The 14,539-nt window shown below is 42.9% G+C and overlaps 2 protein-coding genes across 4 annotated transcripts in view; one reads left to right on the top strand and one right to left on the bottom strand.

The window, feature by feature from the left end:
- The window catches only part of FBXO38 (F-box protein 38), a 35,727-nt gene extending 26,232 nt beyond the window's left edge, over nt 1–9,495 (bottom strand). Inside the window, exons 1-7 of one of the 3 annotated variants that reach the window (XM_081899116.1) lie at nt 9,363–9,495; nt 7,787–7,969; nt 5,449–5,582; nt 3,130–3,293; nt 1,839–2,004; nt 1,455–1,592; nt 845–982 (exon numbers count right to left, since the gene is read on the bottom strand). In XM_081899116.1, coding sequence (XP_081755242.1) covers nt 845–982; nt 1,455–1,592; nt 1,839–2,004; nt 3,130–3,293; nt 5,449–5,582; nt 7,787–7,914 — 868 coding nt within the window. In that variant the 5' untranslated portion in view covers nt 7,915–7,969; nt 9,363–9,495. Of the gene's footprint in view, nt 1–844; nt 983–1,454; nt 1,593–1,838; nt 2,005–3,129; nt 3,294–5,000; nt 5,118–5,448; nt 5,585–7,786; nt 7,970–8,972; nt 9,341–9,362 lie in introns of those variants that run through there. The other 2 variants (XM_081899117.1, XM_081899118.1) reach the window with 2 other exon arrangements.
- A 499-nt stretch (nt 9,496–9,994) lies between these two features.
- ECHS1 (enoyl-CoA hydratase, short chain 1) lies at nt 9,995–11,650 on the top strand (the record flags this gene model as incomplete). Its single annotated transcript, XM_081899200.1, has 1 exon — nt 9,995–11,650. The coding sequence occupies one exon, from the start codon at nt 9,995–9,997 to the stop codon at nt 10,880–10,882; it is 888 nt and encodes a 295-aa protein (XP_081755326.1). The 3' UTR covers nt 10,883–11,650.
- Nucleotides 11,651–14,539: the final 2,889 nt, after the last annotated feature.

The raw sequence follows: 14,539 nt of genomic DNA, 5'->3' as shown, positions 1-14,539 counted from the left end.
TTGAGTATACATCAATCTCAATGCTTGTACCCAATTACAACACACTCACAATAGGCCAGCTGAAATAGCTGGACCTGAATAACTTAAACCCATTGATTTCAGTGGAGTTACACTGAGTATGACTTAGCTAGATACAAGTCAGTATCAAAAAAAACCCCTGTGTGCTCTGCAATATCTGAATTGAATGATGTGTCTCTTTTCATCATGGATGCACAGATTGGGAAGCAGCTGTTAGTATATTTATTTCTGAGCTGTATACACGGAATAAAAAAAGGACACCAATTCTCAAATGTTGGCAAGTATATTTTTTCTCTCCCAACAGCAATTAATTAAATGGCAGCAAGTGTGTTGTCTGCAACCTCCATAGGCCATTCAGTGGTGTGAAGAAAGACTTCCCCGCTGCCTTTTCTAGCATGCTAAATATCTCAACAATAAAACCCTGTTACAGTACTTTCAAACACAGCAGACATTTGACACCCACAGTGCTTCTTTTCACAATGGATGGATTGCCTGAGAAGAATCTAGCTGAATATCAATGGAGGCTTTAGTTCACAGAAAATGGTGTGTTTGTGCACAAGCTAAGGCTAGCATCACCTACAGCATGGTGAATGTACATGCTGGGACCGTGAGTGAACAAGTTCTTAGTCTCCCATGTAATCTAAGGCAAAGTATGCAACGTCATGAAATCCAATTGTTGGTTTAAACTTTAAAGAGAAAGATCTAAATTTACCTATTACCTTCACTTGCTTTCACACAACACCACCACAAAGTCTTAGAAAAGTAAATACTGTCAGTAGTTTGTTTCAAAGAATAAATTTTGTATTCCAAGTAAGAGACTGCATACCAGATCTCCAGCTGTCTTCTACAACATGCTGTATAAGACCCCCGAGGAAGGGAACTCGAACTAATTCTAGATGTTCCAGATTTCGAGCAGAAGCCAATCCTGTGACCAAGGGGACATACTTCAACGAGTTTGTGGGTCCTACAAAAGACAGAAATATTCCAGCAGTCAGCATTCACTGGTGAATGGCTAGGTAGACATTTTTATGTACAGCAGCAACATCATTATAATGCTCATAGATGACTTTTCAAACATTGTACTCAAGTGAGGAAATGGTTTGCTTACTAGTACTGAAAAGAGAATGCAGAAAATGCCCATATGAACAGATTTACAGAGCTATAGTTCTGTATTGCTACAGAAGTACTATAGGAAGTTCCATGTTGAAAGCAACAACACACCTGGAAAACATATTGGATAAAATTGCCAGCAAAGACGTAGTTCAATTCTCACAACGTTAAACTGACTAAATAATCATTTGGTTGTTAAGCAAGTTATTTGCTATTTCCTTATTCAAACTTATTTTGAACACAGATCCACATTCACTCTTAGTAAATGAGAAGCATACCCTCCCCTCCCAATATAAATTCGAGAAAGGGACCTTATGCTCTTTTACCTGCACAATTTCTCATGACAAAAGTGCGTAAACTGATGCAAAGGAAATCTTTAAAAGGCTGTGGTTTGGTGAGCCTCACCCACTTCAGGTACAGGTGCCTCAGCATTGGGATGCAAGGAATGTCAGGTACATTAACTCCTAAAATACAGGAAACAAAGCAGTACGTCAGGTCCAAAAAACAGACACTTCAAGGACAAACACTTAAAGGTTTAATTTTTGTAGGGGTGTGTGCAAGCAATACTTGCAGACTAGTACTTTAGTCTGCAAATGAAACAGTGTTCAAGCTGAGAATTCAGCACAATGAAGTGAAATAAGTGCGCTTTCTGATTTCACAGCTTTTCATTCATGATGTATCCACTGGAAGTATTTCACTACAATGCTTACCTACTAAGTGCAAAGTCTGAATTTTAGCTCCTATTGGTATTTTTAGTTTATTTTCAGCTGGAATTGGGAAGGCACCATTGCGATTTCGAAACTTTCCAAGGATGTGAACTTGTGGCATGTATGTCCAAATGGCTTCTACCAGTTCCAAGTGGGAAGTTTCAACTCCCTAAAGCAAAAACAAAAAAAAAAAAAAAAAAAACAGTATAGAATGATGGGAAATCTCAATCATTAGCATAAGCGCTCTCACACACACATTCTCTCTCTCAAGAAACAATTAGTAGTAAGAATAATCTTCAACATTTGAGCTCTTTCAATTCATGTAAGCAGCAGTAAAAAACCCGAACTCAATTGACACATGCATTTCCTAGTTATGATGTTTTAATAGCTCATGCCTAGCTTACACTGCAGTAGATCTAAAATTCTAAAGTTTACTTTTACTTGCTAGTGATTGATACACCAACCTTTCCATAAATCCCAGGCAACTAACAATAAAAACATGCAACTAAAATAATATCTTAACATCAATTAAGTTTACAAATTCAGTGCTATAAGAACAGAAAGAAATTAATCCAATTAGATTAAGTATTTTGAAACTTCACAAAAGGTTAGAAGGAATACTTCAACTTTTTTTAAGCCTAAGTATTGAAGTTCAGATAAATCCCTCAAAGAAAAGACTTCAAAAGTTTTATATAGGTGGAATTACACAATGGAAAATAACCTTGATTTCCAATGTCAAAATCAGTAAATGCTGCAGAAGGCAAGAAAATCTGTTGTTTTTTTTTAATGCAGTAGAATATGCATAGGTCTCATAGATGAAAGGTAAACCTTTTTAACATGACAATTCTGAAGCAACCAGTTTGCTCTGTCACCTGTAATCAGTTTTTGGACCTTCCCAGCCCACCCTTCATTCTGCATATAATCCACATATCGTGCAAACAAAAAATAAGTGTTTAAATGCTGTAGATTCACAGACATATGAATAGCTATTTGTACACTATTTTCCAGTCACATAATTTCTGGCCCATCTGTTTGCAACAGTTGGATTTTAAGGAGAGAATTCAAGATTTAATTAAAAGCACAGCTGAGTAATAGCTGAATCTAAAATTCAGTTGCTGTAGCTAATAATATGATAAATAGCTATAAGTGAATGGAACTGAACAAAATCCATAAGATACAGCACCATCTGCTGTTTTGTATAACCATATCCATCCCCTCACGCCCACAAGTATGATCAAGGATCGCAACTGCCATATGAATATGTGTGTTTATATTTTGAATATACAACACCTACTAGTAGATTTGGGCAAGCTTGCAGGGCTTCTAGAACTCCTGGAATGCTGAAAGCTTCATAGCCACGAACTCTGCGCCTATCCAGGTGCCTGGGGTGAAGCCCATATAGCTGCTCAATATCTGGCATTTTCTTCAGCAATGTCAGGAAGCTGGAATCTGTGAATCCTGAGAAGATGACACATATTTTATCTCTGAGGAAGAAGAGAAGTATAGATGTGCAAGGAAGACGGATGGTGCAGTTTACAATCCACATATAATGACAGAGCAAGGATTTGTGTTGCTTTCTTTGTTTTATTTTACCCCGCAAGCATCACCACCCATGCTTTGGACGAACGCAAAAAAGAGGAACCATATACTTAATTTTGTTATTCTAGAACTCAAATTCTACACCTCAAATGCAGGGCTAGAGAACTACAAAAGTACTCCACTGCTTAGACAACAACAGAAATTTGCGTACATACAAGAAGAGAGTATGGTTGATTAGTCAAGTTTTGACAGAAATAAGAGTACTCAAAAAGGTGGAATCTAATTTGGACATGATCCAGCTAAAGTTATGCATTTCCCCCACTGTGGATTTAAGATGAAGATGCTTAATTTGCAGAATAAGAGGGGACTAAAATGCTTTGCCTAAGTTATGTCAACTTTTTTTTTTTTACAGTCCTTTTGGCACAAATAAATGTTGGCTTCCCCACCTCCCCATTTTGTAATTGAGCACATTATGTTACTGCTCATGTACTCATAATACACTGTTTGACTCATTTTTCTTGCTAACAAACCAAGGCCACCTGTCCCTTCATTCTTTCAGCCATTCTCATTTCCCCTTTTAAAGATGGGTACCATATTTTCTTGCTTTGGACTATTATAACTGTCCCCAACCTTCCTGGCTCAAGAGGATCTTCCTCTTGTTTCTATGTACATCCAGAAAACAGCAACTATTAGGCATTTTAATTACTGGTTGTACTTTACAATCAGTGGGGGGGGGGTGTAAGCTATTTCACCATCAGCAGGTTTAGAACAGGAAATGAAGGGTCTATTAATTATAGAAATCATGTAAGGAATGGCTTTTGAGAGATATCATGGCAACTACACAGTATTTTGACATGCAGAAAACATGTCTTCTTTTGTATTTTCCATTGTCTAAGTCACTGGTTTCAAATTTTCTGTTTTCAAGAAACCCTTCACTGATTTGTCCAACAGAAAGCACTGTCTTAAAGAGGACTCAGTGCATATTTTAGGCTATACACAAAGTTCACAAGGGACATGGCCGAGCCTCCTGTGCCTCACTGTGGCCCTTCTTGAACCAAGTGCTCAACTAAAAACACACCAAAACACACAGGTACATAAGGCAGAAGATTGGTAATAATAGACAAGATATTTAAGAGACGATTATCTGCCATTACTGACCTCCTCAGTGGAGAATACAATGTGAGATATATTGCTCTAAATCTACACCTCCCCCCTCCCCTTGATACTGTGTTTTTTATATTTTTGGCATGTTTTATTGGTGGCTCCTTATTTTATACTGCTATTATGATTTCCTTTAAAATGAAACCTATACAAAGGAAAGAGGAAGGCCTCCACTTTTAATCTCTCAGTTCTAGAAATCTTGGTGCACAAACATTTGAAAAAAACATTTGTTCTAGTTGTAGTCCCAAACATCTGGAGGGCCGGAGTTTGCCTATGCCTGTTCTAGATAGGCACTGAGTAATACCATGGGGTGTGGGAATAAGAACAGCCACAAAGGCAAACTTTGGTGCATGCACATGTAGGGTTTTCAGAAGTTTTTAATTCCATAACTTTATCTAACAATTTTTGGCAGAGGAATCATTCGGTCTAGCAAATTCAACGGATAGTCTTGGGCAAGTCACTCACTCTTGGCCCCAGATCCCCAGCTGTAAAATGGGAGGTATAGCATCATCTTGCATAAGGTTGTAGTGAGAACAAGGAAGGGTCACATCTGATATTGCCATATTGTCCATCAGAGTGCACCTGCAAGTCACAAAAGGGAATGACAAAAAAAGGCATCAGAGGGACTTCTGCCATGTCTCCTTGTGAACTGAAGATGGGTAAAAGTCCTTCTGCTGCTCCAATTCTTATCAAAGGAGTGGCTTGAGGATGCACTCCTATGAATAGAAACAGTTGCTAGCACTGGAAGGGGTCCTGAGAAAATACTCCATAAAGCCATGGTGCATGCAAAAAGTGCTATAGAAATTTAGACTCCATGAAATGCTTTTTAAAAACAATGGCTTGTAACAGCTGTAATTTAAAAGCATAAGATATATTGCAGTGCATCACTACCCTGATTAAGAGCAACACTCACCAGTGGGCATATATTCCCACCAGCGGCCTGCGCAGAGATCCACAACCTTCACCACTCTCAAATATAGGGTGACTGCTTCCTTTAACTTCCGAGAGAGGCATTCCATGCACATGATATCCTGCAGCGGAAGATACCTTCAGAAGGAGAGTGGGAGAGGAAAGATAGGATTAATTCTCTAATGGTTTGTTTCTTTTTCCCCTCTGCTGTTAAAACAAATTACAATCTGGATGCTGCTATACACATCCACACACATCATAGCACATAATAAATTCAGCAATGGATGCAAGTAAAAGGTAAAGGTAAAGGTACCCCTGCCCGTACGGGCCAGTCTTGACAGACTCTGGGGTTGTGTGCCCATCTCACTTAAGAGGCCAGGGGCCAGCGCTGTCCGGAGACACTTCCGGGTCACATGGCCAGTGTGACATCGCTGCTCTGGCGAGCCAGAGCTGCACACGGAAACGCCATTTACCTTCCCGCTGGTAAGCGGTCCCTATTTATCTACTTGCACCCAGAGGTGCTTTCGAACTGCTAGGTTGGCAGGCGCTGGGACCGAGCAGCGGGAGCGCACCCCGCAGCAGGGATTCGAACCGCCGACCTTTCGATCGGCAAGTCCTAGGCGCTGAGGCTTTTACCCACAGCGCCACCAGTGTCCCATGGATGCAAGTACTATTGTATTAAAACAGTATTAAAATTGTATCAAAACTGTACTATTGCATTAAAGCAGAAATAATGTATGGCTATCAAACAGGCAAGGCACTCAATTTAACATAGTTTGACTGGAAATAATACAACTGCGGCTAACACCATTCACTTCATCAGAAAATTAAATTGGATTATTTATTAGACTAAAAACATTTAAGTTTGTCAAAATAAATCTCATAGAATTACAGAGCTGGAAAGGACATTGAAGATCACCTAGTCCAACCCCCTGCAATGCAGGAATGTGCAGCTGTCCCATACGGGGGTCGAACCTCCAACCTTAGCATTATCAGCACCACGCTCTAACCAGCTGAGCTATAAGCATTTCTCTGTGCTTACAGCAAGGCAAATAGCAAGCATCTCTCATTCACAAAACTTTCAAATCTGTGATTGCTACATCCAACTTTCATGATTTAGGGGGCTAGGTCTTTTGATTCTGAACATTAGGACTTGAAATTCCTCCTTGGTCAGTCTAACTGAGACCCACCTAACATTTTTTTTAAAAAAAGTAGTACCGGCCCATCTGACTGGGTTGCCCCAGGCACTCTGGGCAGTTTCCAACATATATAAAAACAGAATAAAACATTAAACATTAAAAAAAACTTCCCTATACAGGGCTGCCTTCAGATGTCTTCTAATGGTTGTATAGTTACTTATCTCCTTGATATCTGTTGGAAGGGTGTTCTACAGGGCAGGCACCACCCTCAAGAAAGCCCTCCATGATGGAGGCAGCCTTCATTGTCACTAGGTAGCTTGATGATGAGCCCTCATCGGTGTTCAATTGCATTTGACCAGAGTTTTCCTCCACTCACGTTCAAGCCGCCATCTCCCAGCTTGTTTTCTTGCCCTAAGCTCTGGAGTATATAAGGGAGTCAAAGAAGCTCCACAAAGCAGGAAAGGGCTCTCAGGATCAAAAATCACCAAGAGCCATCCAGAAACCCATTGGATCTATCAGTTTCTGAGAATGGACCATCCTAATAGGTTCCTCGCCACTCAAAATAGCCTCTAGGTGGAGAAAAGGTTCCCTCAATTGTCACCAGCCATTCCAATAGGATGCTCATTAGAAGAACTTTAATAACTAGAGGCAGAGATTGCTTTTTCCCTTCCCATGTTCATCTGAAAAGGCTCCCAGTCACTTACTGTTCCATTAAAAAATAAGACTGTCCTTGCCTTGAAGTGTAATAATCTAAAAGGCACAACACCAAAGGAAAAAAGGGATGAGGAGGGAAGGGACTGTCATCTTTTTTAATGGTGACTCCGGGAGCCCTTTCAGCTGAACAGCAGGTACAATATAAAGGCAAAGACCAATTTCATCTGGCAACAAAACATAAAGCAGCTCCTTAATGCTAAATCAATGTAAAAAGATATATGGTCTACATCAACAAATCACAGGTACATCATAACATATCTTGCAAATTATTATTTCTAATTGCTCATGAGCATAAGCATTTCAAAAAAAAATACCAGCAATAAGTCTGAAGAAACTGGTCCGCTTTATACAGGGAGAAGGTTAATCTGATAATGCTAAATTAAAGGCATATTTCACTTTCAGGATTGAACAGATAATCTGATTTTTGTTCTCAGGTATTACAGTGAATTACATGAAACATCAAAAACAGAACATTATCTTCCAACCCACCTGAAAATATGACAAAGCACTTCATGTGAAAGTTGGTTCATATAGTCCTTCAGATCAGCAGTTTTAATACATATGGGTCCTCCCCTGCTTGTGGAACATACTTTTACATTTTTCCGCCTAGGCCCCATTATGGTGATGTTTGCTGATTAAAGGGATCAGGGCTGGTAGGCAGATACAGTGAAACTGCAGGAGAAAATGGTGACACAGGAGAATATGAGTATTTAACATGCAGAAATTCAAGGCAAGACCTGTCATAAACATGAAATTTAGTAAAGAACAAAGAAAAATAAATAGTAAATATAAATTTATTTTAGGAAAATATATATATAATGATCTCTTTCATATATAAAATCTCTCAGTGAGAAATAAGGACTAAAGAAAACCCAGAGTTAGCAGAAGCCAATTAGTAAATTGAGGCTTTCTACAAACAAGCAGGGTATAACTTCCATAAAATAAATAAACAGACTTCAGCTGGGAATTCTTATATAACCCCTCCCCCAAATAAATATTTTGCTAATTGCCATTACTTCAGCAGTCAACTTCTGAAAAACAAGTTTAAAAGAACAATATTCCGTGGTAATATAAAACTAACATATTTATTGTGATGTACATTTCATTAAACCAGTGTTTTATATGGTTAGCCAGAAAAACTATTGCATGGCGTTAGACATCTGAAAAAGAAACCAAACACATCTTTACATAGTGGGATTCAGAGAACCTGGCTGTCAGAAATTATGTGGTTGCAGTGTATCTCTAGCTGCAACAAACTAGAAAAGCATAAGCACTGAAAGTCTTGAGTCAGGTTTTAAATATGAAATGTTTTACACAGGTTTTGGGGCTTTTCCATTCCCTTTTCAGTCCTGGCCCAATGAATTCACTGACTAGTTTTCACTTCTATTATTCAAAAGGAAACTGAAAATCCAGGCCACCATTCCTATTAATAGCAGAGATTCTGTGTGACGGGGATAATGAATGTGATGACTGCCTGGTGAACATAGGACAATTCCCCAGCAAGTCCAGCAACATCAGTCCCTGCTCCAAGAAACGTTAAAAAGGAGTGGAGCTTGGGGAGAGTCAGCGAGAGCAACGCACTAGCTCTCGCCAGGTAAGAAACGAAAGAGATGAAACAGGATCCCCTAAGAGCAAGGCGGTGAAGGTTGGGGAAAGAGAGAGACAAAGCGAATACCTTCCGTTTTTTCGGCAAAAGCAGCCGATTTCTTCTCGAGTAAAAGGGCCAGCCTCCCACATAAAAACAATGGCATTTCTTCCCGAGTAAAAGGAAGCTAGAGACGGGCCGCAGAGCCGCAGGCCGAGGAGAGGAAGGCCAGCCTGGGCCGCGAATTTAAAGGTGCCCCAAACACACACGCACTCACAGACACGCGCGCACATCCTTCCTCGGAGTCAGTTGCGAGGGGGGGGAAGGGGGTCGGGGGTCGCCGTCAGCTCCAATACAGTCCCCGCGGGACTCGGAGGCGGCTGTGTTAGCGGCGGCCGCTGCCCGCCCGGCTCTCCGCGCTCCCCTCAGCGCAGGGACTTAGGGACCCGCCAGACACAACCCACCGCAGCAGCCTCTCACCTGCCCGGCCACCCCCCGTTATTGGGGTTCTGATCCGAGGAGCCGCTCCAGCTGGAGACACTTCCTCCCAGCACTGAGCGGCGCTTCCGCTTCCTGTTCAGCCGCCGGGCATTTCCGGAGGCTCGTGCGCAAAGGGAGGTGAAGAAAAACAAGAGAGCTCAGCAACCGTCACTCCCGGCTTCGATTAAAACGCTCCAGGGGGGCAAGCAGGGGAGGAAGGAGATTCCGAATGAACATTAGGAAGAACTTTCTGGCGGTAAGACGGTGAGACCGACTGTCTCGCGAGGTGGTGGACTTCCCTTCCTTGGAGCAGAGGCTAGATGGTCATCTGTAGTGTCAAGGATACTTTAGCTGAGATTCCCGCATTGCGGGGGGGGGGGTGACTAGATGACCCTGGAGGGGATTCTAGGGACGCTTTCAAAGCCGTGCAAGGAAAGGGAGCCTCTGACCCTGCCCTCCCTCTCCCCACCTTTCTTTTTCTCTCTAAACCCTCCTCCGAAATCCATTCACACGCCCGTTTCCACCACCCTTGCCACTCAAATGGCGGGTTTCCGCCGCGTGGGGACCGGAAATCCTCCTAAAGGAGCACATTGACTGCGGCTCCTCTTGCCCTTACCTTTTGCCCTGCCAGCATGGCCGCCGCCTGCGCCCTCCGCCGCCTCCGCCTGCCTCTCCTGCTCTCGGCAGCTGCCGCGCGGCGCCCTTCCCGTCGCTTCCTGGCGGCGGCGGCGGCGGCGCCTCAGTTCCAGTACATCGTGGTGGAGAAGCGCGGCTCGGCGCAGAGCGTGGCGGTGATCCGCCTGAACCGCCCGCAGGCCCTGAACGCGCTGTGCGACGGGCTGATGACCGAGGTGAGCGAGGCGCTGGACGCCCTGGAGCGGGACCCTGGCGTGGGCGCCGTGGTCATCACGGGCAGCGAGAAGGCCTTCGCGGCCGGCGCGGACATCAAGGAGATGCAGGGCCGCACCTTCCAGGAGTGCTACGCGGGGAACTTCCTGGCGCACTGGAACCGGGTCTCCACGGTCAGGAAGCCCGTCATCGCCGCGGTCAACGGCTACGCGCTCGGCGGAGGCTGCGAGCTGGCCATGATGTGCGACATCATCTACGCCGGCGAGAAGGCGCAGTTCGGGCAGCCCGAGATCCTGCTGGGCACCATCCCCGGCGCCGGCGGCACGCAGAGGCTGACCCGGGCCGTGGGCAAGTCCCTGGCCATGGAGATGGTCCTCACCGGCGAGCGCATCTCGGCGCAAGAGGCCAAGGCAGCCGGCCTGGTCAGCAAGGTCTGCCCCGTGGACAAGCTGCTGGACGAAGCCGTCGGCTGCGGCGAGAAGATCGCCAAGAACTCCAAGCTGGTGGCGGCCATGGCCAAGGAGGCGGTGAACGCTGCCTTCGAGATGACTCTGGCCGAGGGCAATAAGGCAGAGAAGAGGCTGTTCCACGCCACCTTCGCCACGGACGACAGGAAAGAAGGGATGAGTGCCTTCGTGGAGAAGAGGCAGGCAAACTTTAAGGACCACTGAGTCGCCCCGCAGAAGCCGCTGATGCACAGTGTGCTGGGGACTGGCCGGCTGGCTGAAGAGATCACAGCCCTGTTTATCCAGTCTGCCCAGATGGCCTCTTCCAAGTGGCACCTCTCTGTGACCTTTGATTGCACCTTTAATTGCAAATTATGTGCCTTTCACTTGCCAGGAAGATGATGTGTCAAGGGGGGGGGGGTAGTTTGGGGATATGCAATTCCCGGTGATCAGTTTCTTTTGTAAGGAAATCATTATTGTCTACACTCTACAGGTCTCCTTCAATCAACTGTTGGAGAATGCCCCTGTATGAAGACACCTTGAATTACATAGTTCCCCAGTTTGTTTAATCGTAGTAAATGGCCCTGAGACAGCAATGCCAGATGTAGGAGATGTTACACATGCACATACATGCATGCACAAAACTTTAAGCTTTCTTTCTTTCCCAGCTCAGATTGTAGGTTCTACCTCCACATTGGGGTGAGTAGATGTTATCTTCATCCTGGGCTGCTGACTCCTATGTGTGCTTTGGGAAAGGTTTGCCCAGGGTAGTGGTTCTTTTGGTTTGATCTGTTCTGTTCAGAGTACTACTCTGGTGGTGAGTCTGAGCTGTAGCTGATGGCCACTGCAACATGGTGGTGGGTAAAGGCTTAATGGTTTGCTGGGGCTGGGCTTTGCAACTCTGCATAAAGCAACAAATGGTAGTCTAGTCTGCATTAACTGAATAATTGTGACAATACATGTCTTTAATAAACTTACATCATTTCAAAAAGACTTTCTTCCTACTCTCCTTGACTGTGCAGTGATATCTACTCACGAGGTAAGCCGCATTGATTTCAATGGACCATTCTCCAAGGTAAAAATATGCATAGTATTGTAGCCGAAATCACCATTTGGTGTGTGACAGATCTCCAGTATTCATTCCGCTGTCTTTTTCATAGAGTTAGAAGAAGGTAGGAATCCTACACCATTGCAGTCCTTATTAATACTGCTGGTCTAAAAGTGAACTGTTTTTCCGACTTCTTACGCAAAGGCAGTAAGAGGTTCAAGGGGGCAGAGTGACAACACTCTGTGTCAATAGATTATAGTGGCTAATGGTGAACTTCAGGTTTCTACAGTTATTTTGACTTGTGTCCCTTTGCCTTTTCTATATCTCCGATACCTCTGTTTTGTTTGGCCTCTGCTGTGTCATGCTTGTTTGTCGAGGAACAGATGGGTCTTAGTTCAAACAGGTAGTTCAAAGCAACAGGAAAAAGATTAGCATCTCCCCCAACCCCACCTCTTGGGGAAAGATGTACAACTAGGAAGTTTCTGGAACTAGTTTACCTTTCTTTCTATGACCTTGTCTTTATCTGTTAATTAGATCCTTCCTGGATAGTATCTCATTGCTTCAGGCAGTTACATTGGACAGTGGATAAAAACTGTCCTCTCTTCCTTGTACTGAAAGGCTGATCCTTGCTTTGGGCCTCTGCAAACTGACAAATGATAGATAAGAATCCAACTATAGCTCATTTTTGCATGGTGGGGGGAGGGCATTGTGTGCATAAGGTGATGTGTAAAAGCAATTCACATATGGAGTTGCATCTAGCTAATGTCTACTCAAGAGTAGAACATTGAAATTAAAGGGTCTCTATTACTTTCTCTGGGTCTACTCTCAGTATGGCTAGCATTGGGTACAACCCATGGAATGTATCCTCTGGAAACATTGGAGAGAGCAAAGGGGGGTGTCAATCAAGCTTACATGTGTTTGGACCTATTGTGGAGCACACACATCTTAACATGCTTGGTGAAGGGTGATGCATTGCATTGGCCCATTGCACCACTGGCTACAGAAGGTATTTGACCTGCTGAGAGTTTGAACTGGCACAGAGGTGTGTAAGTATGGGTGTGCTGGTAAAAGAGGAAAGGCTTCTGCTTTTATTTTATTGTGTTTAATAAAGGCCTTTGGACAAGCGGAATTGAGCCACGTGGTATTGTAATAATGAACTCCTTGTTTTTTGAATAGTGTCCATTCTTATTAACACCTGCTTTTCTACAGCTTAACCTAGAAGAAAAGAAAATAGTAAATCAACTAGCTTTTAATTTGGATTATGGGACAGCAGAAAATGTCAAGAAGCCAAACAACTTTGCATGTTTACACTTTCAGCCACTTTTCTAACTGCATGCAAATAACGGTAGACTTAGCTGCCAAAATATGCATTTTGGGGTGTAGAGGCAACTCTCATTGGACTAATTGGGACTTATTTCTGCATAAGCATGCCTAGGATTGTATTGTTCGTTATAATATAGCAAATTTTCTGACTTCTACAAATATGACTTCCCAAATCAATAATATTAACAACTTAGGAGCTCATTATGTACTAGGCAAATGGTTAGGTGTGGTGCCAACACAGGAGCTGTTGTTTTGCAGTCATAATCTTTCAGTGAGAATATCTGCTATACTGAGTTAACTTCAGCTTAAAAATATCAACATTAAGAATTGGACATACTGTGTGATCTGCATGCTCCTCTGTGACGTATGCCAATTTGAACTCCAGTTGCCCTGTAATAGCAGAGGAATGATTTATATAAATGACTACCAAAAGTCTGGGGCTCTAATATCCTGATGGGGATAATGTACTTAAGAGTTGCTGTGTATCACTAAAGTGTCATAAAGAGAGTAGTTCTTGGACAAACAAAAACACACACATATATATTTCTCCCCCAGCTTTCGATCCTATTATTTCCAAGGCATTTCACCATTTAAAATTATATTGGCAAGACCATCATCAACATAAACAATAACCCAAGGTTGAAAAAGTTCACTGTAGAGTGAACGCATGGTATCTCATAGTTGTCTTAGAAGTAGTTTCTTACCATGTTGGACTTACCAGATTCGTAAATATACAAAAATGAACAGAGGGAGAATTAGAGGTGTAAAGAAGTTGGAGGGACTTTTTACCATATGTGGTGGGATTGTAAAAGCGTTAAAATATATTGGGAAATGATATATAATGAATTGAAAAAAATGTTCAGAATAACATTTGTTAAGCAGCCAGAAGCCTTCCTGTTGGGTATCTTAGGGCAAGATCTGCCGAAAGAGAAAATGACATTATTCATGTATGCTACGACGGCGGTGAGAATACTGATAGCACAGAATTGGAAGACTGGAGAAATTCCAACAAAAGAGCAATGGCAAGAAAAACTGATGAACTATGTGGAGTTGGCAAAGCTGACAGGCAGACTTCAGTGATTTTGAAAAGGAGTGGGAACCTTTTATATTATATTTGCAGACACAAAGAATATTGACTTGATGGCAGGATTTAAATAAACATTCACAATTTCATGCACAGGGAACAAATATTGTAACAAAAAGAAAATATGATACCTTGTAAAAAAAACAGCAGAGTACACTGGGGATGATAATAAATCAGAAATGAAAGTTGAGGGAAGGCCAGAGGGAGGGAGGGGATATTATGCAAGTTGTATGTTATGGATATAAGTATATTTGTGATGGGGGGGAGGGAAAGGGCTTACCAGATTCGTGCGCACAAGTTGCATACATGGGCATAGGTCACGCCATCAGTGCCACACACAGGCCTGTATTCTTGTGGGCAATCACCAAGTGGTGGCTGCGGATACCTGCTGCAGTCAACCTATAAATAAACATATAATCCAGAGAGT

Source organism: Podarcis melisellensis, assembly GCF_964234715.1.
Source record: "Podarcis melisellensis genome assembly, chromosome: 2".
NCBI classification, from domain to species: domain Eukaryota; kingdom Metazoa; phylum Chordata; class Lepidosauria; order Squamata; family Lacertidae; genus Podarcis; species Podarcis melisellensis.
Note: the sequence above shows the minus strand (reverse complement) of the source record. Positions and strands in the feature narration are given on the sequence as shown.